This window comes from Lithobates pipiens, unplaced genomic scaffold, assembly GCF_037356315.1.
Source record: "Lithobates pipiens isolate NorthernLeopardFrog02 unplaced genomic scaffold, aLitPip1_a1.2 Scaffold_18, whole genome shotgun sequence".
NCBI lineage: Eukaryota > Metazoa > Chordata > Amphibia > Anura > Ranidae > Lithobates > Lithobates pipiens.
The window spans coordinates 178,426,441-178,450,541 of record NW_027507758.1 but is presented as its reverse complement, the minus strand read 5'-3'; the positions used below and the strand labels follow the sequence as shown (position 1 = coordinate 178,450,541).

The window sequence follows — 24,101 nt, the reverse complement described above, 5'->3', positions numbered from 1 at the left end:
TCATTTTTTATTTATTTTTTGTTTCCTTTGGATACAGAGCTCTGTGTCACTGTTTTACTAATTATGCAAAACCTAAAATAAACAACTTTAATCTTTTTTGGGCCTGGGCATCTAGACATTAATGACTTCAGAATACAAAAGGGTTAAGGGAAAAATGGTTTGCATTTGAGATACACCCCAGTTCCTTTTTGCATTCTCAGGGGAAGAAAATCAGTTCAGAAGCCGAATAGGATGTACAGTACAGGGTTTACCAGACAAGGAAAGCAATCGTACTCCATGAAATCCAAATGTAAATTAAAAACATTTAATTCCAAATCTTTCCAAACTGCTTCACAAATATGTATCAGAAAGAAAAAACAAACGCATATTTGCTCAAGCACTGATGTTCTGGTCTGTGCTACAACATTTCTACTGCTTAGCTGCCAGGTGTTGAAAGGAAAAATATACTCAAAAATGTTCTTGCATATAATATCTGGTACGAAGAAAGATATATGATTTGAAATTTTATGAGAAAATTGGGGTTTGAAACTTTCTTCTGTTTCTGTGTTTATCTATATGAATCTGAGCCAACCTAGTCGTGTCTACAATTATAGAATAACCCTTCCACGGCATGTCACATATACAGTATCCTACATATATTTGAAATAAGGCATGAAAAGGCACAGGAACTGGAGACATGCCAAAGTAGAAGGTGCAAATTACTGTCGTTGACTGAGAACATATAATTTTACCTTGGTCACTTGCCACATAAACTCCTTTCAAAAAACCATAGTACTGCTTTTGCCAAAATATAGTACTTATTATTGTAATTTCAGTAAATCTAGATCACCTATTAAAAAAAGGTTTTTGCAGCCAAAGACATGTGAATGAAATTGAAGAAACTCAAGAAAATCTGATACAGATGGTGACAGGAACTACCTGTCAGAACACAGCAGATTGATCAACTTCAGCACAACCAGCCTGTCCATAGACAGGGCTGGCGCTACCAATAGGCAAGGTAGGCATATGTCCTAGACCGCACATCAGTAAGGGGCACCATGCTGGCTACATGTGGCGGTGAGGAATGAGCACTCAAGCTGTGCTGCCAGACAGACTGCCAAAGAAATCAAAGAGAACTCGCTTCCCAGCCCCAACCTCCACCCCCAGGTTGCTTGAAGTTCATTTCGGACTCAATGAGAAAGTGCTGTCGCTTCCAAGATGACAGTGCCCGTCCGCTCTCTCTGCTCAGGTATACGAGGAGGCGGCACTGCAGTGGTAGTTCCAGTGCTGGCTGCAGAGTATCACTGCTAGAGAGAGTGAGGGGGGAGTGCATGTGCAGGAGACAGTGAACTTGTAGAACTACCTGTCTGGGTGTGTTCTCCTCCCCGTGTGAATCCTCCTTCCCCTGCCGCCGCTTTCATCCAGCAGGTAGAAGACAGAAGGTCTTCTGAGGTAAGCAGCGGGGCTGTGGAGGAGACTGGTATACAGGGAGGGGGACAGTGGAGGAGACTGGTATACAGGGAGCAGGGCTGTGGAGGAGACTGGTATACAGGGAGCAGGTCTGTGGAGGAGACTGGTATACAGGGAGGGGGGCTGTGGAGGAGACTGGTATACAGTGAGTGGGGCTGTGGAGGAGAATGATATACAGGGAGCAGGGCTGTGGGGTAGACTGATATACAGGAGGAGGGGGCAGTGGAGGAGACCAGTATACAGGGAGGGGGCAGTTGATGTTGTGCACCTTGGTACCAATGATTTGTGCCAGATTGATGTGTGCTCTGTACAGAAAGATTTTCTGAATGATTAAAGAGGCATGGTTCAAGGATTCAAATAACTGAGACATAACTATACCAGGGTACACACTATATAGGAAAGACAGAGTAAGAAAGAGGGGAGGTGGAGTTGCCATATATGTCAAAAATAGCAAAAGGCTAATGCTAATTCAAAAAAACAATTGAAATACTTGAAACTCTCTGGGTCTGCCTTCCAACCAGAGAGGGACTTTCCCTTATAATTGGAGTAACATACAGACCCCCACAGACTGAAGACTATGATAATCTGTTGAATGATGAGATAACCCAAATGGCAATGACGAGAGAGGTTTTAATTGTGGGTGACTTCAACATGCCTGACATTAACTGGAATTCAGAGATTTCAATAGTCGTGCTTTTTGATCTCTATCTGATAGAGTGTGTATCACACTAATTACAGGTAGCGCAGTGTACATATTTTATCTATTTATCCTAGAAGGAAAAATATGATAGGATCACTAAAGCTAAAACTGGACATAACACATGTTGAGGGATACCTGAATGTAACAAACCATTTAAACAATTACTTTTCTTCAGAAATAAATGAAAAGTTGGGGCGTCATATTGGTTCTTGTAACGATGGCACATTTTCAGGATTTCTAGAGACAGAGGTAGCAGGTTAACTGGTTTGGTTAAAGCTTATTAACCTCCCTGACGGCATGATTATTTCAGATTTTTGATGCTCAAAGCGGTACAATGTTTTGCATGAAAATTTGCCGTTTTATATTGTAGGCCTGTAATTCTTAGGAATAACGGTGGCACAGTGGTGTAGTGGTTAGCACTCTCACCTAGCAGTAAGAAGGGTCGCTGGTTTGAATCCCGACCACAACACTGCCTGCCTGGAGTTTGCATGTTCTCCCTGTGCCTGCGGTTTCCTCCAGGTGCTCCAGTTTCCTCCCATGCTCCAAAGACATGCAGGTAGGTTAATTGGCTTCTGTCAAGTTCCTCCACCCAAAACTTACTCACCCATGTCTTTATAGACCTCACTTTGTGCACTGGTCGAAATCATTTGGTGGAGGGGGATTATTGTGTGGGATGTGACTTATTGTGTGGAATTGTTTTTTCAGGGGTTGCATAATTGTGCACACCCTTGAACTAATACGTTGTTGAAGTAACATTTGATTTTATTACAGCACCCAATCTTTTTGGGGTATGAGTCCATCAGCATGGTACATCTTGGCTTCTGTCCAAAAAAAATAAAAAATTGGCCCTAGTATATGAATGGGGACCTTGGATTGTGGGCTCCTTGAGGGTAGGGACCAATGTGAGTGTGCAATGTACAGGGATAGGGACAATTGTAGACGCTCACTCAGGTTGAACTGGGCGGACTGGTGTCTTTATTCAACCTCACTAACTATGTAACTATTTAACACACTTAAATCTGTCCAAACAAGAGTCTAGTAGACATCCTGGTTATGATAAATTTTGAAACACAAAATCATAAATTATAATATAATAACTAACTATAAATAATTATAATAAATAATAATATAATAATGATAAAATGTATTATATAATGTAATCAAATCAAAAACACAAATTTGCTCAGCTGCAGAATTGTCGCTGTCATTACTTTCAGTGTTTGATGATGGATTTCCCCACAAATCACTATCGCTCAATTCTGCAAGTGATTCTAATTTATTATCGCTGTTTTCTAGCTTGTCTAATCTCCAGTTTCTAGACAGAAAGAACAGTATTTATAATATAAAACTGCATGCAGGACACTGGACAAACCACTAGGGACAAAAGGGATGTGAAATAATTTGATACAGTAATGTAATCTGTAAGATTACAGTGTACTGTATGTATTGTGTGTTTTTAACTTTTTGAATTTGGCGCTGTGCTCTGTCCCCGTGCATCGCAACGCTGGCAGGGAACGGAGCCCGGGGGGTGTGATAAATCAAGTGGAGCTCTCACACACAGCAGGAGGACATTGCAGGATCCTGGGGATAAGGTAAGTAACTGTACCTGGATCCTGCAATCCGATCCTGAGTGTGGCTCAGGGTTACCGCTTTTGGTACTGAAATTTCACCCCGAGCTACACTCGGGAATACCGCTAAGGAGGTTAAAGCAATGGGCCCTGATGGTATTCATCCCAGAGAACTTTGAGATATAGTTGTTGGACCATTAACTAATCTTTTTAATTAAAGTTTTTTACCAGAAGTTCTCCATAACTGTTAGACAGCTGATATACCTATCAACAAGAAGGGCAGTACGGTAGAAGCTGGCAATAACAGGCCAGTGAGCTTAAACTGGTTCTAAAGTCATAACATGTTTTACCCTAATGCATTCCCTGCATTAAGGTAAAAAATGTCCCAGTAGTAGCACCCTCCCATCTCTTTAAATACCTACCCGATTTTCACTTAATCCAGCGCTGTACCCACCTGCAATGGTTCTTTCCTCTATCCCTGAATTCACAGGACACAGAGGCAGCATCAAGAGCCATTGGCTCCATCTGATGTCAATCAAATCCTGATAGCAGAGAGAGGGTGCCAAGCTGCACTGTGTGGGTGTTTATGGAAGCATGCAGCCCAGCTCAGGAGCAAGCACACATGTTTTCCTTCATAGCAAGTGGGTTGTTACGGGGGTGTACAGAATCTGGTGCAACTTGTGCATAGTAACCAATCAGCAAGTTTTTTTGTTAAAGCCTATGTTGACCCAAAAAAAAGAAAAAACCCCGATCCTGTTATCTTAAAGCATGTCATACAGCACAGTGCTTGTGCTGTGTCATTTGGCTGTATAACCTAAAAAACCTGGCTGATCCTGCCTGGCAATACCCTCCCCCCTGACATCATAGTCTGTTTGCATGATTCCATCAGCCGCAGCTTCCCCGACTGCAGCTATCCCTGTGTCTGTGTTTTCTGTCCTCCACCCCCTCCCCTCCCTGCTCGTACTTGGGCCCGCTCCCCCTGCTCCTCTATTATCTATCATAAATCTTTTTATCTCCTCTGTATCATTAGAACATCTGTCCCTGTGCCTGTGTAATGTAAAAACTCAGCCGATCTGTAGCTGTATAAACGTCTCTCAGCGCCCAGCTGATTGTCGGCTCTCTTTCCCCCTCCTCCCCACTGACGTCAGCGGGGCGGCTCGGCCCCACCCACTGCAGCTGTGAGCCGAGACAGAAGAAAGGAGGGCAATCAGTTGTGCACCCGGAGAGGAGCTTATATCGTTACAGATCTGCAGAATTTTTTATATTACACAAGCACAGGGACACACGTTCTTATGCTACAGAGGGAATAAGAAGATTATATTACAGTGGCTTAACAACCATTTTAAAGCTTAACTGAACAAGCTGAAGTTAGAAGATGATTGGTTACTATGCACAGCTGCACCAGATTCCGTGTGCACTAGTTTTAGTGAATCTCCCCCAAATGGTTGATATCCCTTGAGGTGTCTGCAACATGGAACAACATTTGGCACTGCATTAAGATTGGTCAAAGCAGTTGAACCTTCAGTTCAATGTTTCTAAATGTAAAAAAAAAATTCCTAGGGAAAAAGAAACCCTTATTTCAGAGAAAACAATATGGCTATGCAGTGGGAAAAGCAAAAATACATCTAGGATGCATCACTAGAGGGATAATCAGCAGGAGGAAAGAGGTCCGGATTCTCCTATACAGATCTTTAGTCAAACATCATTTAGAATGCAGTGTCCAGTTCTGGAGACCTTGCTTAAAAAAAGATATTGATAAGATAGAAGGAGTCCAGATGAAAGGTCTGAGGGATCAGGGAACAGGACTAAAAGCTTTACACATTTGAAGGGAGTGAATAAAGTTCAGGAGGGCAATATTTTCAATATGATGCTAAGATCAAGAACACAATAACATTATTATAATTAGCAGGAAGTAAGTGGAAAGTTTATGTTAGAGGAAAGCATACGATGTGCTTCCTTAATATTTAATTTGTGTTTGTTGTTTAAGATCGAAGGCAGAATCTTCATTATTTATTTTGTTTTATTTATTTTTATAATTTTTTTAAGTAGGCAGAGTGCAATTATGTTTATTACTGTTTGCCACCACTTTTTTTTGGAACCACTCCTCCACAGAGTATTGTTGGGCAAAATGTTTTTGAGTAGCAAAGACTTTTTCCGGGGTAGGGTAATCACTACACAAGACAGATTGCAATGCACATACAGTGGTTGTACACCCTGTACATACACTTTTACCTACAGGGAAGCCTATATTAAGGCTTACCTGCAGCTGCTTGAAATATTTACCAAAAAGCCAGCGCTGATGACTACGGCATGTGCACTGATGTCTACGGAGCATGCGCACTTTAGAAAGGGCATATCGTGAGAGCTGGAGTTTGCGGCCCCGGAAGGAAGAGGGGTGAAGATGCATAGTAGCCCATTATGCTTTACCTTTGCAGGGAAATAAAGAGGAAGTAACACCCACCAGAGTTTAAGTCAGTCTTAACATGTTGAGCACTTTTTAGAGAAAGTTAAAAGACCAGTAAATTTAGGTGTGGCTGATGCAGGTAGTTTCAAGTCCACAGCCTTGGACTTGTAAAGCATGTTGCACCTAACAGAGATGTTATACCAGGTGTGTCTTAGCCCTTGTACACACGGTCGGAGATTCCGACAACCAAATCCGTAGTAATTCCGGAAGAGGTCCGGAAGTGATGTTGCATACACACGGTCGGACAAAGTTGTCGGAAAATCTGATTGTACATAACATGATGACCTATTTTCCTTACGACGGGACTACGTTCAGGCTAGTAGCCAATAGCTTTGGTCTAGGAATTTGATCTGAGCATGCGTGGCACTTTGTCCGTCGGAGTAGGCTACACATGATCGGAGTATGTCCGATCGGAGCATTTTGTTGGAAAATTTTACCGGCAAGTTGGAAAAGTTGGTCCATCGGATATTCCGACGAAAATAGTCCGATGCAGACCACACACAGTCGGAATATCCGACAAAACGGTCCGATAGGACACATTCCGTCTGAATCTCGGACCGTGTGTACAAGGGCTAAGAGTGCACCTAATGCAGAGTCTAGTGCAAAGATAGCACATTCCAGTTCTTACAGCAGAGTCCTGGTATGTCTTTCAAGATTATGCAGTGAATCAGCCAATCTGGGAAGCTACAAAATAAGCCCAGAGACTCTGCAACAATGGAAGAATCTTGCTATAAAAAAGTCTTTAAATATCGTGGAAAAGGTTTGTTTTTCCTACAAAAGAGAGAAGCTGTCCTTTCTCCTAGGACACTGGAAAAAAAAGAATGCTGGTAGTAGGTGGGTAATACCAGTTTGTCCTTACAGCTGTGTTTGCAAATGTCCAATCTACTGAAGGTAGAAGCATAATCCGAGGTACCTAAATACTAAATTCTGTGTTCTATTCTGTGTTCTGTGTTCCTTTACGTATGACTAGTAAAAAGATGTTTCACTTCCTTGTGGTACATACGCAAGAACATTTATAGTCTATCATGTCTACGTTTTATTTAGTACTCAGTGCTAAAATGCTCAGCAATGGAAGGAGCAGAAAGAAAGAAAATAGGATGTCTTTCAGCGTTTTACTAGTGAGTAGATAAGGTTCAGTAGAAGGTAAAAAAGTGGGATGAATTAATGTTCTTACTTACCAATGCAAGATGAATATGTAGGATCTGGAACAAACCCTTGTTTGCAGGTGCACCTATAGCTTCCCGGAGAATTTAAACAGTCCCCATTTGGACAAATACCCTGCATGTAGCATTCATTAATATCTGTAATTTAAAAAAAGAGGTGATACTGAATGTATAATAAATCAACACTGAACTTGTTAAACAAACCTGATCATTATAAAAAAAAGGCAATGGAACAACAACATAATTACTGATCAATAGATATAAATATAGACAAGCACTATGTTACTAAAAATAAACAAAAAAAAAACATATTTGTAATCTAACGTCATAATGATGAAAAAAAATGTCTTTGCCTTGGTCAACTAACAACTCTTTCTAAAAATATTACATAAATTAAAAAAATGCGCTGAAATGTGTGAAAAGAATGAAAGAACAACTTGGTAGGCATGTCTATTACTTCCAATGAATGATATGAATTGGGGTGGTTATGAGTGGCTGGAAACCACAGAACATTGCAGTATTGACGTCACACTTACATCTTGAGAAATGGGCACTTTCCTAACTGCTTCCTTGGGTATGGTCTAATTTGTTTATAATAGAAATGTACGTATATAGTGAGCATTTTTCTTATCTTGGAATAGCAGAGTTATCTCCTGAATTCCAGAATTGAGAATGATGCTGACTGGGTTTATATGACCATTTTGTTTGTTGTTTAGGTCGAGTCTGGCATGCAAACATTATCGATCCGTATTTTTCTTTCTGTGCATAGCCAATTTACCCTCTTTTGCCTAAGCTTACAAATTTACTACCAATATCTATCTATCTACAATTATATATAAAATAAAGGTAAATTAAGCACTTGCCCCAGATGGCTTACACCCATGCATCATCAAAGAGTTGAGCTCTGTGTTTTGCAAAGCCATTGTTTCTAATTTGTTTGGAGACTCTTTAATAACAGTCGTGGTACCACTAGATTGGTGCCTATATTTAAAAGGGGATCAAAGTCTTTACCAAGTAACTACATACTGGTTAGTTTAACTGGAGAGTTTAATAAAAGACTGGATAGAAGAATTTTTGCTGGAAAAAAATATTTTAATAAATGCAAAAGAAAGTATGAATTTACAAAAGATTGAAGTTGTCAAATAAATCTGATTTCTTTTTAAGCAAAAACGTAGACAATTGAGTGGCTGTGGATATAGTATACATAGATTTCGCAAACACATTTGACAGTTTCTCACACATGGCGAATGTGCAAGTTAAAGTCTACCAGCTTAGAAGTTTCAGTTTGTAAATGGATAGAAAAATGGCTAAAAAACATATTCAGAGTGTTTACTGATTAATGGTCTAAAGGTTATTAGTGATGTACCCCAAGGTTTAGTGTAGGGACCCTTACTTATTATAAATGATTAACAGTACTATTTCAATGTTTGCAGAAAACCAATGAAGGTCTACTAATCCAAGCAGCCACAAAAGCATTCATTGCCTCCTCTAGAGGATCCTTGTACCTGGAGACAAACTTGTCCAGTTTGTTCTTGAACCTGGAAACCAGCAGGTTCACATCTGGCATCCTCCACACTGATCCTGGAACAACTACATGGCACCCCTAGGTCCGGGTATTGCCAGTTGAGGAAGCCTGTCTGCCAATTGTCTAAACCTGGAAAGTACACAGGACAGGATACAATCTACATTTACTGCAGCAAGACTTATCGATGACCCCCAGTAGAATAGTCCATTGCTGTAGAGACAATCAAATTGCTCTGAAGTTTCAGAATGTTGATTTGGAGAGGAGATCCCACCAATGACCAATTCCCCTGCACAGACGAGGTGCTCGGGGTGCCTTCCCAATCTGATAGACTGGTGTCTATTGTGAGGATCCTCTAAACAACAAGAAGGACTCTCTGGATTCTAAAGAAGGATTACTGAGCAACCAGGCCAGGGACAGCCCGATCCATGCTGATAGATGAATCTGTCTGTCTAGACACTGGCTTGACTTGTCCCATCATATCAGAATGTTGCATTCTAGATGCCTGAAGTAAATTTGGGCAAATGAGACGGCCTCAAAAGAGACTATCATCAGACCTAAGGCATGCAGAAGCAGATAATTGTACGGCTCTTGGTAATTTCCAACAACGAACTCTGAGGACTCAGCATCCATTGGAATCACTGTAACTTCTGAACAGGCAATTTCACATTGTATGAAAGAGCCTGCGTCACTTAACAGGGCATCATCTAAGTATCCAAAATGGTGATCCCAAGAGAATGGACCAGGGCTAGCATAGCGGCCATCCCTTTACTGAACACCCAAGGTGCAGACAAGAGGCGGGATGGGTAGACTACAAACTTGTAGTGTAGGGGCCCCACAGCAAAGGGGAGGAATAGCTGATGCCCTAAAAAATAGAGACATGTAAGTATGTCCACAGTCAGAAAGTCTTCCTGGTGAAGGGAAGCAATGACAGGTTTGGTATATTCCCTGCAGAATTTTCAAACTTGAATCAAGACATCCAAAGGTTTCAGATCCAGAAATGGGTGAATACCCCTCTTGGTCTTGGGGACAGGGAACAGTAAACAGGTTTGAGTAAAATCCCTGGAAACACTCTACCACTGAATTAACAGAGTGGGATGTATGGAGATCTGCTCATTTTTGCAGTGACACAGGAAGATTGGAGGTTAGAAACCGAAGAGGGGGCAGGGAGAGAAGCTTTGCTTTATAAACCTGGGATACCAACCCCAATACTGAAGAGTTTGCGCCACATGCTAAGCACCTGTTAACAATCATCTCCCTACTCTGGAAAGTGTGGGCCCACCTTCATTTACAGGAAGACTTGTCTGAAATTTGGCAGACCTTAAGTGCCAGACCTCAAGGGAAGACAGGGAGCCCTGCTTTGGGGCTTGAGGCATTGGAAAAATTAAGGGGATGTTTCTTAAAAGATAAGGAGAATAGGAGACTTTGAAGTTTGTTCCTTAGGCTTCTTCTGTTGAGGAAGTTGGGTGCTCTTGCCACCAGTAGCATCCCCGATGATGTTGTCAAGAGCTGGTTCCACGGTCCAGTACTTTACCCAAAGTGTCCTACCTATAGAAACTGAGACGCATGCAGGAAATGAGACAGGAGGTTTCCAGCAAACTTTCCACCTGGTGGAATCAGTCACTGAGGAATCAGTATTGGCAGGAGTTCTATTTCATTTAAGGCCTTTTGACCAACCAGAAATGGTTTGACAAAGTAGGGTCAAAGCTGTAATCCAATGAAGGGGAGGAACGAAGTAAGAATGAAGCTTTAGAAAGTGCTTCAAACTGCCTATCGGTCGAGTCCCTAACCACTTGCTATCCAGGTCAATTTTAACATTTTTCAGATGTTAACGTTAATATGTTAAAATCAGCATTTTTGGTAGAGAATTACTTAGAACCCCCAAACAGTATATATTTTCTGAAAGCTGAGGCCCTGGAGAAAGAAATGGTGGCTGTTACATTTTTTCTATGTCACACAATATTTGCGCAGCCATTTTTCAAATGCAAATTTCCAGGAAAAAATACAATTGTACAAAAGAATTTTAGTGCACATAAACATACTGTCATACCCAATTTTTGGGTAAAATATAAAAGATGATGCTGCCTCAAGTAAACAAATACCAAACATCAAGATTTTAAATTGTGCATGCTTGTGAAATGGCGACAAACTATGGTACCTAAAAAGAGCTTGTCAGAATGCTTCCACTCTTCATAGAGAAATAGTTGGAAAAGCGGGTGCAAAGTGTAAGTGTTTAAGGCCTTACAAATTTTAAATGACCCAAGATTTGAAAAAGCACCAGGAGAAGCAACACAATGATCCTTTAGTTTTAGAGTGGTGTGTATTGCATCAGTAAGAGCTGAAATTATTTCATTTTATTTGGGAGTGATATCAGTACACTGCGACTCCTCAGGGCAAAGGCCATAATTCAAGCCCAGAAGCAACTCAAAATCACACTCTCTGCAGCCAATGGCTCAGAAGCCACTAAGACTATATACAAATCAATATAAAATCTTCAGAAAAGAGAAAGTAAACACACTTATGGCCTCTGCGATCAGAGGCAGCTAACAACTTTGTAATTTGGGTCACAAAATCTTGTATGATCATGGTAAAAATCACAGTTGAGAGGGGAGAGGGTCCAGCCACATCTAATCGAGCCAATAAGGACTGGAATAGAGAACAAAATTCCAGGATGCAGACATCAGCACTATCAGAAGGCGCATTGCAAGCAACCCCAGAACTATTAGTAGAATGTGAGCTGAGGGGACCCAGTAGAGTGGGACTCAGAATCAGACATGTTGCGACCATGTGGCTGTAAAGCAATGTATAGATTCAGGCTAGGAGGAAAGGCCTCAAATACTCATGACAATAAGATGGCTGATAGCAGATGAGGGTCAGATAGCTGGAGGTGAACACATTTACTGTAGGTAGGCAGCAGGAACAGTTAAAAGATTAAAGTTTCCAGAAACCCTATGGAAGCTGGCGTAGCCGTGTGAAGATACTTTTTTGGTGCTGCATGGTGGGACATAGAGCATTGAACGTGCATGCGACACTAAACTCAGTGGATGATGTCAGTACTTGATCCCACAGATTTAAACCCTATTGCAGCAGAACCAATGGGAACTGGCTATAAAGGCGCCAAGTGACTCTAATAACTAAAGTAGCTCTCTGTGCATATTCCAACTGACTTACTCACTGAGTGAGTCTTCAGAGACAGGGTAAGTGTTACGTTTAAGTGGGTTATCCTGGGCTGGCCTACAGCTTTTTGTTTGCCCATGTCCAATCTACTTGTAGACAGCCATATGAGCAGAAGGTTAAACACTTTCTGTGTCCCTCAATGGACAAGGAAGAAAATGGGTGCTTTGCAAACTACAAAATAGCAAATCAGGTTTCAGATACACATACACAGGTTGATTTACTAAAGGAATAACATGTATGTTAACTCCATTGTATTATTTACTAATACTGTTGAAATGTAAAAACTTGGCTGTCACAGTATGCAGACAAATTAATCTTGACATGAGCCCTTATTCACATGGGCAGTAAATGAAAACACTAACCAAGCCAAGCATGCCTTTAGCCATGCAGTTTGGCACAGCTTGAGTAAAAAAAAAAGGTGATCTATGTCCTGACTGAACAAGCAAAGATTTGAAAGTGGCTGCCAAATTTACGCTCCTGGAGACATCTGTGGGCCTCAGACATGCAGGGTCAAAGTGATCAAGTTGAAAAAGGGGGAAATTCCTGGATTAGCTCAGCAGTGTATTTATGAAAGATGAAACTTTGGCTGGAATGACTCACATACGATAGCAAAATATGCTGGTAATGAGCTGCAATATTACATCATGTAAATGATAAATAACTCACAAAGAATAAGGCTATACTGTATATATGTTTTAGGGGAATTGGAATCTGCAAAAACTCTTTACGGTAAAACATATGTTTATAAGTGTGCTAATTTTATTGTGAATATATATATATATATATATATATATATATATATATATACACATATATAGCATATATAACTTCATAGCTAATTGGATACAGGTTCTGCATGTTTGTGAAAGGACTACCAAATTGTATCCTCACACCATTTGCCCTCAACCCATGATGTGGACAGATAGGCATGCACAAGCTACAGCTTAAAAGATAAAGATAAAAAACCTTCAGTATGCCGCCCCCCGGGGCCAACTTATACATACCTAACCCCAATCACAATCCAGCGCTGTGCTTAAGAGCAGCGGCTTTCTTGGCTTTCTCTCCTCTCTGGACAGAGAGGCAGATGCGGGAACCATTGGCTGCTGCTGCTATCAATCACAACCAGTGAGCAGAGAGTGGAGCGTGGTGCTGAGCCACGATCCGTGTGTCAATGGACACACGGGATCGAGCCTGCACATGTGCCCCCATAGTAAGCGCTTGCGATGGGGTGCACTTGGCAGTGGGGAGGAGCTAGGGGCACAAATAGGGAAGAGGAAGATCAGGGCTGCTATGACCACATGTAGTGCAGAAGGTTATCTGTAAAGGTTACTGTAAAAGAGCACTAAAAGTAAAAATGCTATAATGGGAGTAAGATGGTGTGCATGTTAAAATATGTTTGCCAAGTGCACATACACAATTTCCAACCCTGCTGCTTGGCACAAAGGTTCCATTAACAAATACCTGTATGTTCAGGTTTTTTGCTTCAAATGCATAGCATATGGGTCTTCTGACCTGTGGCTTTGATTAGTGTTTGCCAGTTTCATAATTTCATAATGAGCAATTGTGATGCATGTGATATTTTTTTTTAATTTTCAGATTTTTTTTTTAAACATGTCTTCCACAATGCACCTTATCAGAACAAAAGGCACACAATCAGCATTATTTGGAAGTGCAGTGCACACTGCAATTTAGTACTGCAACACATGCACAAAAAATCATCGTACAACCAGTTAAGTTCTGGGATCTTGTTTTCAGTCATTTCCCCTGCCAACCTCTATTTCACTACTGTGTCCTATAGTAGCATGGAGGTTGGCAGGAGAAACAACTATACGCAGAAGGGTTCAGTTATTGTCACTTTCTCTGAAGATCTCAGAGGAAGACTTTTCTTCAGCAGAGAAGGGTCCATCAGCACAGGCAGCAGGAGAGATAAATATAGGGAGGGAGTTTGGGCAGGTTTATTTTCCTACTAGGCTTGGATAAATCAGGCCCAGTGTGTATGTCCAGTTATTATTAAACATCTAGTTTGTTAATAAGTACTGTATATACATACAATACAAGGTGTAGCACCCCTAGAGGAAAATGGAGATACAAGAGGATTTGAAAATAGCTGAAATGTGTCAATACTTTAACGTTTTCTAGAGAAAAAAAAAAACCTTGCATTGCAAGAGTTTTTTCAAACTTACAAAGTCCTATCTTTCTCTGTTCTAAAGAAACTGTTGTTTGCCTAAGCATTCCTTTTATCAAAATGACACATAAATGGTAGGATTTGCCTTTATTAGCATCATCTGAGTAATCTCAAATTCGTCAGAAGAAAATAAATATCAACAGTATCCAATTAGCTATGAAGAGGTTCAGGCTGGGTTCACCCTGGAGCTCATGACGTGTGAAAAGCAATGTTTACCTATGAGATCCACCTTAACTGGTCTGACACAAGTTGGTCCGACTTTGAAAATGCTGCCTGCACTACTTTGGTCCAACTTTGATCCTACTTCAGCCCATTCAATATCACTGAAGTCGAATTGTGGTCTTAACTGATCCGACTTCGGCATGCGACTTGTGCTCTGAGGATCTCGAAGGGGAACTCCCTGCCAAATGTAAAAAAAACAAAAAACGGCATGGGTTCCCCTCCAAGAGCAGACCAGGCTCTTCGGTCTGGCATGGATTTTAAGGGGAACCCCCATGCCCCCATGGGGCCCCCGGAAAATCCATACCAGACCCTTATCCGAGCACGCAGCCCGGCAGGTCAGGAAAGGGGGCGGGGACGAGCGAGCACATTGCCCCCATGTTGATGGGAACAAGAGCCTCTTCCCATCAACCCTGGCCGTTGGTTGTCAGGGTCTATGGGCGGGGGGCTTATCAGAATCTGGAAGCCCCCTTTAACAAGGGGGCCCCCAGATCCCGCCCCCCCCCCCACCCTATGTGAATGAGTATTGGGTACATTGCTCCCCTACCCATTCATCTAAAAAAAGTGTAAAAAACAAAACGTACTGTAGTACACGTTTTTAAAGTAATTTATTAAGGCAGCTCTGGCCTCTCTTCCAATCTCTTTTGCCCTTTCCGGCTCTTCTGCCTCCACCGCTGATGTCTTCTACCTTTGCCGGTTTTTCTCCCCTCTCTGGGTCTTCTAGCCCTCTCCGGTTCATCTCCCTCTGTCCACTGTCTTCTGCATCTGCTGGGTCTTCTCTGTTATCTTCTCACTCTTTTGCCGGCTCTTCTCCGTTGTCTTCTCCCTCTGTTCTTCTTCCGATGTTGACTCAGCGATCTCTCCCGCTCTAATGCTGGGTGCACGGTGTGCCACTACTTATATTGGCATAGGACGGGGTCACCAGGTGATGTCATCCAGAGGCCCCACCCCTGAGACTACTTCAGCCCATTGAATATCGTTGAAGTTGAATCAAAGTCGGATCCTCATCCTAACTGATCCGACTTTGGCATGCGATTTGTGCTCTGAGGAACTTGAAGGGGAACCCCACACCAAAAAAAAAAAAAAAAAAAAGAAGAGTCCCCCCCCCCCAATTCCATACTGGACCCTTTGGGTCTGGTATGGATCTTAAGGGGAAACCCCACACTAAAATTAAAAAAATAAATAAACTGCGTGGGGCCCCCCAGACCATTATTTGGCGTTGGGGTTCCCCTTAAAATCCATACCAGACCGAATGGTCTGTATTGAGGGCGGACCCTATGCCATTTTTGTTTTCTATTATTTTGGCAAGGGGTTCCTCCTCAAGATTCATACCAGACTCAAAGGGCCTGGTATTTGTCGGGATTAAAGACAAATCCCGTTCTTTGAAGTCGAAGGAAGTAAGACATGAAATAGCAGGGCAAAGTCGGATCCACAGTCGCACAACTGTCGTGTCGTACCAGTGTACCCGGCCTCAGTAAGTAAGAAAATATAAATTTTTGACAGTTTGACTGCAAATTTTTTATTTTTTTTATAAAAGTAGAATTTTTTAAGGAGATGGCTTCACTAATGATAACCAATCGATGATTGACATGATAATTGACTAAATTCCAATCTGTATTATATCTGTATTAGACAGATATATTATTGGATGTCAGATATTTTCTTAAAGGGGATTTAGAGTATAAATAGGAAAGCCTTATTTTGCTTCTGATCCCTTCTGACTCTGCTCTACAAGTTCCTATTGTCTATCATTTTAGGGGTTCTAACACTCTATCTGCTAGTGAAATGACGAAAAGAATCATCCACCTATAACAGTGCTTTCTGTAGGCCACATGGCATTAGAATGGTAAGATTCAGTCAATAGAAGAAATTGAAATGACAAAGATGTTTATAGGGGGTATAGGAAGTAGGGACCTCACTGCTTTACAGTTTGCAAAAGTCTAAGGCAGAAAGTTCTTATTTTGTGAGCGATAGCTTCCCTAAACAAAACTTGGATGAGATGCTATTAAGAACCAATTATAAGGGAGCTTAGAACTAATTAGGCCCCTTTCAACATGGGCCAGATCCAGTTTTGTTCAGCAGGGGATCTTTCTGCTAATCCCCTTCTGAAATGAGCGGCCGGATAACAGGTCTGTGTCCACTCCGCTTAGGCAGAGCAGACACGGACACAACCCCCTCTGCTCTATTTGTAGCCAAATGTAAACAGACTGGCTGTCCGTTTACACCTAACTGTCCTCCAATCAGATTCGCCCAAATGGAGGGGAATGGGTCCCCTCTCCTTCCAAGTCCATTTACACCTGATTGCCCATAGAGGAGAATGGAAAGTCTAATTGGCTAAAAAACAGACAGCCAGACCCAATCACACCTCTCGTGTGAAAGGGGCCTCAATATCACTTCTATGCCAAGATATAATGGAGGGGATTCAATAAAACTGCTGTGCCACTTTTCTGCCGATAACTGCTCTTGTTAACCACTTAAGCCCCGGACCATTTTCCAGCTAAAGGACCAAGCCCCTTTTTGCGATTCGGCACTGCGTCGCTTTAACTGGCAATTGCGCAGTCGTGCGATGTGGCTCCCAAACAAAATTGGCGTCCTTTTTTCCCACAAATAGAGCTTTCTTTTGGTGGTATTTCATCACCTCCGTGGTTTTTATTTTTTGCGCTATAAACAAAAATAGAGCGTCAATTTTGAAAAAAATGCAATACTTTTTACTTTTTGCTATAATAAATATCCCAAAAAATATATAAAAAACATTTTTTTCCTCAGTTTAGGCCGATAAGTATTCTTCTACATATTTTTGGTAAAAAAAAATCGCAATAAGCGTATATTGATTGGTTTGTGCAAAAGTTATAGCGTCTACAAAATAGGGGATAGTTTTATGGCATTTTTATTAATAATTTTTATTTTACTAGTAATGGCGGCGATCAGCGATTTTTATTGTGACTGAGACATTATGGCGGACACGTCGGACAATTTTGACACATTTTTGGGACCATTGGCATTAATACAGCAATCAGTGCAATTAAAAATGCACAGATTACTGTAAAAATGTCACTGGCAGTGAAGGGGTAAACCACTAGGGGGCAGTGTAGGGGTTATGTGTGTGTTTTTTTAACTGTAGGGGGGTGTGGCTTGGTGTCTGATGTCACTGATCGTCTTTCCCTATAACAAAGAACAGATGATCAGTGACAGCATCAGTAGGAAGCACGAGGAGAGGTTTGTTTACACATACCTCTCCTCGTTCTTCAGCTATGTGACCCAATCGCGGGACACCGGCGGCGATCGGGTCCGCGGGTCCCGTGGCCACGGTTACAGAGCTCAGGACGGGGTCGCGAGTGCGCCGCCAGCGACGGGGTCGCGAGTGCGCCGCCAGCGGCGCGCTCGCGACCCATGGCTGGGCACTTAAAGGGAATGTACAGGTACGTGATTGTGCCCAGCCGTGCCATTCTGTACATCGGCGTGAGGCGGTCCTTAAGCCGTTAATGTGTTAATTCAAAAAACAACTGCAACAGTTTTGGTTCTGACAGCAGCTTATGCACCAAAGTCAGGTAGTTCTATTTTTCTCCACTTCTACATTACGGTGTAACACCTGCACCAAAATCAAGATAAGAGAAAATATTGACAGTTTGTATCTTACAAAAGTATAGCTAGTTCAGACCAATTTTCTATTGACGTACAGAGACAGATTTTGCAACAGTGTCTCACACGCATTCTAAAAGTGGCACAGTATGCACCAAATTCAAGTCCAAGTTCTAGACAGATACATGAATTTAGAGCGCGTTGTGCCTTTTTAGAGAACACTCAAGACACTTTTGCAAAAGCTGTCTGCACCAATCTTTCTGAATTCCAGGTAAAGTATTTAAAATAGCACACCTATTTTTAAATTCTTAAAATTTTGCTTTTTGCAGACTTTCATCTTATCAGATCCATGGTGTCAGTCTACTTTCCACCACTAAAATTCTAGGGCTTTAGAATCAGCTTTTGTGAAGAGTCCAAGAAGGACTTCATTTAGAAGGATCAACTAATGCTGAGTCGTCAGGATCTTGCCAAAAGTAAATGTTCTCTGCAGGTCTCTTTCCTTGCTAAACGTGTCCTGGAGTCTTATTTACTTCTACCTCTTTTCATCTGAGATGATATATACATGTGTGCTCACATACTCACAAATGGAATTTCATTCAATCAAAACAAAATCCCCAAACTATGTGCATGAGTAATATTGTAGGTATGGCAAAAAAGCAGAGAAATTGTTCGGCTATGACAGCTCATATTTCTCTGACACATAGCTGTATATAACCAGTAAAGTCAGACATTTAAAGAGCCACAATCCTTTAAAAAAATCCACTAGGTGAAAAATCTCCATTTGATAAAAATAAATCTTCATTAGATACAGTAGACAGAACATGAATAACTGCTTACTTTTCAAGGAATCCAAAAGACAGAGGAAATGAGGTACTGAATTACAAACACTTGAGCCAAGGTCAGTGACTCAGAAAACATTAAAATGAAACGGATCTGAATGACAGCCCTGCAACATGCATTACAGAAAAAGAGGTCAGCATCACTAAAAAAATGAAAGCTTTAGTTTTGGGTGGACATGTCAAAAATAATATGTTTAGCATTTTCTTCCAAGGCATCTTTGTAATTTATTTTTAAGTGAATGGACTAAAAAGGTTGTCAGAGATCAACCATCCAGTAGCCGTTTATACAGAACATAGGTTGCAAAGCTCTATAATTCATCTTTTGAGAACTTATTACCAAATGTCCTACTTTTCACTAGCATATACAGTAAAACCTTGCATAATTCGTTCCAGAAACATGCTTGTAATCCAAAGCACTTGTATATCAAAGCAAATTTCTCTATAAGAAATAATGCAAATGATTTGTTCCACAACCATTTACTCATAGGTCTTTCAGTTTATAGTCCTGTAGCAGAGCGTCCCACAGAGAGCCAGGAGTCCTGTTCGGGGTTTATACGTCTCCCAGGCTCCTCTCGTAACACATTCAGAAATCTCTGATCCCTGATCCAGTTGGTCTTGGTCCTCTTCCCCAGGCTAATTTAAGCTCACCTGAGCAGACAGCCTTGTCTCTCTGCCTGGGACATACAGACAAAGTTGGTCCGTAAAGAGAGAAAGGATGGTAAAAGCTGTTAAGCAGTTTATGTAGAGACTGACAAGCGGTAGGCTTGTTCAGCCTGGTAGTTAGCGGCTGCATATTGTATAGTTAGAGCCGAGACACGGCTAGGATTTGTGTTTTAATATTTTTTTAGCATCACAATTCACAGGTTCAATCATTTCAGCTGTAACCAAAGTCACTAGACTTCCAGAGTCCAGCAAGGCTGTAATAGGCTTATCATTAACAGTCATTTGGTTTTCCCATATTTGGCGCTGAAGTGCATGAAACAGCTGCAAATATAGACTGTCTCCTAATGGAAAAAACGCACTGCATCGGTTCATCTGTCAATGGACAATTTGCTGCAACATGTCCCAGTTCTTGGCAACGAAAACACCTGACGTTTCCCCAGTTTGGTTTGCTGCCAGGCAGTGGCTTCCCTTGTTTGGGACGCCAAACTTCAGTCCTGGCACCAAAATTTCTCCCCCCTATTTCCTTGCCATATTTACCACCCACTTCCCCGGAACAGTCTTACCGGTTGCCTGGGGAGACCGTGGCAGTTGTAGGGGCGGTGACCAGGTTTTCTGCAGCAAAGTACCTTTCAATGAGTTCCACCAGGTTGTCCGCTGATTTGGGGTCTCCTTGACTCACCCACTTCTGCAGGAGAATTGGTAGTGACCTCAGGAACCGGTCCATGACCACACGCTCCACTATTTGTGGCCCAGACAGGGACTCCGGCTGTAGCCATTTCCTCACCAGGTGAATTAGGTCGAACATCTGCGATCTTGGGGGCTTCTCACCTTGAAAGAACCAGCTATGGACCCGCTGTGCTCAAACTGCCAAAGTAACACCAAGTCGTGCCAGGATTTCCCGTTTGACCTTTTCATAGTCTCCCGCTTCTGCTGATTCCAAATCATAGTAGGCCTTCTGCGATTCTCCAGAAAGCAAGGGAGCAACCAGTCCTGCCCACTGAGTTTAAGGCCAACCTTCCCTCTCATCGGTCCATTCAAATGTTAGCAGAAAGGCCTCTGGATCATCATCTGCGGTCATCTTAGAGAGAAAGCGACCCACATGGATGACTGAGGGCTTATCTCCAACATCATCAACTTTAGCAGGTGACCACTGTGCTAGCATCTCCACAACCTCAGCCTAGGTTTTCCTATCTGCTTTTGCATCAGTGGCTAGCTGTTCAAACAGCCTCTGTGATTGCTCCTGTGCAATAGCATTAGCTTGCTGTTGTGCAGCATTGGCTTGCCATTGTTCAGCGTTTACTTGCTGTTGTGCAGCGTGGAGTGCAGCGTTTGCTTGCTGTTGTGCAGCATTGGCTTGCCGTAGTTCAGCGTCTGTTTGCTGTTGTGCAGCGTTGGATATCATCAATTGTTTTAGGATTTCCTCCATGTTTAGTCACTCTAGGTACTGGCCTTTTAAGTAGTAACTTACTACAGCTGCCCGCATTCTCCACCATATGTAACCTGGGGGACAGGTAGCAGGTACAAAGCTCCCTGGGATGAGCAGTTGCTCAGACACAGATACCAAATCCAGTGATGTAGTGACAAACAGTGCTATGTTTATTTGTGTTATATACAAGTCCATATATAGGTGGTGTACAGTGTTCCAGAAAACAAATAAAGGACAAAAAATAGCAAAACACAAATCCTAGCCATGTCTCGGCTCTAACTATACAATATGCAGCCCCTAACTACCAGGCTGAACAAGCCTACCACTTGTCAGTCTCTACATAAACTGCTTAACAGCTTTTACCAACCTTTCTCTCTTCACAGACCAACTTTGTCTGTATGTCCCAGGCAGAGAGACAAGGATGTCTGCTCAGGTGAGCTTAAATTAGCCTGGGGAAGAGGACTAAGACCCAAACTGGATCATGGATCAGAGATTTCTGAATGTGTACGAGAGGAGCCTGGGAGAGGTATAAACCCCGAACAGGACTTTTCCTGGCTCTCTGTGGGACGCTCTGCTACAGTCCATATAAAAAGATTATAGCAATGTGATACATTGTGTAACCATAAAATGTCCATCCACAAATGGAAGCCTCCACAAAAGCACAGAAGAGGCACACAAGAAGAGGAGGATCCAGGCTGCTCTGCGCAAACCCAACTGCACAGAGGAGGTAAGTATAACATGTTTGTAAAGTCTTGTTTAACCGCTTCCTGCCCGCTGGCCATCAAATGACGGCTGGGTGGCCGGCTCTCGTTCTAGGTCGGTCTATGACGGCCTCGCAGAACGACCGCTCTCACACACCCCCGGGGGCACACATTGCAGCGATCGGTGGTGCGGTGTGTCAGTCGGACACACTGCTACACCGATCTCAGTAAAGAGCCTCTGGCGAGTAGAGGAGAGCCGATCGGGGGGGGGGGGGGGCTGTGCTGATTGTTTATCAGTGCAGCCTCCCCTCGGATGCTCACCCAGGACCACCAGGATGCCACCAGGACCACCAGGGATGCCATTGCACTAGACCACCAGGTATGCTACCCTAGACCACCAGGGAAATGCCAATCAGTGCCCAGGCAGCTGCCAATCAGTGCCCATCCCCAATGCCTGCCAGTGTCAGTGCCATCAGTGATGCATATCAATGCCATCTATCAGTGCTGCGTATCAGTGTCATGTATCAGTGTCCAGCAGTGCTGCCTATCAGTGTCCAGCAGTGCCACCCATAAGTACCCATCAGTGCAGCCTTTCAGTGCCCATCAGTGTCGCCTATCAGTGCCCACCAGTTCCACCCACAAGTGCCCCTCAGTGCCGACTATCAATGCCCATCAGTGCTGCATATTAGTGCCACCTACCAGTGCCAATCAGTGTCACCTATCAGTGCCCATCAGTGCCACCTCATTGGTGCTACCTCATTGGTTCTGCCTTATTAGTGCCTGTCAGTGCCACTTTATCAGTGCCCATCAGTGAAGAAGAAAACGTACTTATTTACAACATTTCATAACAGAAACAAAAGAAAATCTTTTTTACATTTTTTTTTATTTAGGGCTTTTTTTATTTCTTTAGCAAAAAATAAAAAACGCAGGGGTGATTAAATACCACAAAACTAAAGCTCTATTTGTGGTAACAAAACAACAAAAATTCTGTCTAGGTATAGTGTAGCATGACCGCATAATTGTCATTTAAACAACAACAGCGCTGAAAGCTGAAAATTGGCTTGGGCAGGAAGGGGGTGTAAGTGCACTGTATTGAAGTAGTTAAAAAAAAATCACTTTAAGTAAATAATGAAAAGCAGCCCAAAACACAGAACACAGATGTAAGCTCATAAAGCAGAAAAGCAGGCACCCCGTTTAGCTACATATATTGGAAACATATGCAACTTAACACATTTTTGTTGGAAAGCATATTCCAAAAAGACACTATCTGTAAAGGAGAGCTCATGGGAGCTGGTAGACATTGTGATGTGCGCCAGTAATACATACAGTTAGAGCAATATTTTTTAAGAAGCTTTTTTTTTTTTTTGGAACACACTTTTTTTTTTGGAAGACATAATTCAGTACCTATCACAAGGCAATTATCTTTTGTATTCTGGGATAATGTATGTTTATGCCATTTTCCCGCTAAGTGTTGCTAAACCCACTACAGTAAAATCAGTCTGTATATGCAGTAAAGCATGCTTGTTATACTCACTGTGAAACCTAAGGGGTTAATCCTCTGCATTGTGTAAAAAAGGGCTGTTTGATCCTCCCCTCCTTCCACTGTCCCCTGATAATTTCGTGATAACACAGAGTCTATGGAGTCAGGCTGCACGTGCTCAGTGGTGTGTATTGCTAGAAAGGTTTTTTTTTTCTTGGTAGGGTGCATGTGATCAGCACAGGGCCAATCAGCACTGTCCACACAGAGTGTCAGGGGTCTTGCAGTCTCATAGTGCAATCAGAAAACCCATCCTACAAGCTTTAACCAGTACTTGGCTTGACACTGATAGAGGTCACAAGACTGCTCTAACTGCTGATGAGAAAAGGTATTTAGCAGTTTACCTTTACTGAAATAATTACAGCTACCATATTAATCGCGTATAACACGCACTTTTTTCCCCTTAAAATCAGGAGAAAATCGTGGGTGCTTGTTATACGCCGATTCCCGGCTGATTTTGATCGGAGGAGCGAGCGGCGCCGATATACATACATAGCCGAGGGTACTCGGCTAGTCCCGGCTCCGCTCACAGTTATGCCCATGATGGACATAATACAGGGACTGGGCATGACTGTGAGCGAAGCCAAGATTAGCCGAGTACACTCAGCTATGTATGTATATCGGCGCCTCTCGGCTCCGCTCACAGTCACGCCCAGTCCCACCACTGGACCTGTGTTATGTCCATCATAGGGCGGGAGGAGCCGAGATGCACAGGACGGCTCTGTGTATCTCGGCGGTGCCATATTTAAACTGCAGTGACACTGACAAGGCTGCAGTGTCACTGAGCAAGGCTGCAAAGTTACTGGGCAAGGCAGAAAATTACACTGACAAGGCTGAAATGTCACTGAGCAAGGCTGCAAATGACACTGACAAGACTGCAAATGACACTGCCAAGGCTGCAATGACACT

At 42.5% G+C, this 24,101-nt stretch overlaps 1 protein-coding gene across 5 annotated transcripts in view; it reads right to left on the bottom strand.

The window, feature by feature from the left end:
- The window catches only part of LTBP1 (latent transforming growth factor beta binding protein 1), a 466,869-nt gene that overhangs the window by 122,039 nt on the left and 320,729 nt on the right, over positions 1-24,101 (bottom strand). For all 5 annotated transcript variants that reach the window (XM_077486428.1, XM_077486427.1, XM_077486431.1 and 2 more), the window contains one exon: positions 7,360-7,482. In XM_077486428.1, coding sequence (XP_077342554.1) covers positions 7,360-7,482 — 123 coding nt within the window. The remainder of the gene's footprint in view (positions 1-7,359; positions 7,483-24,101) is intronic.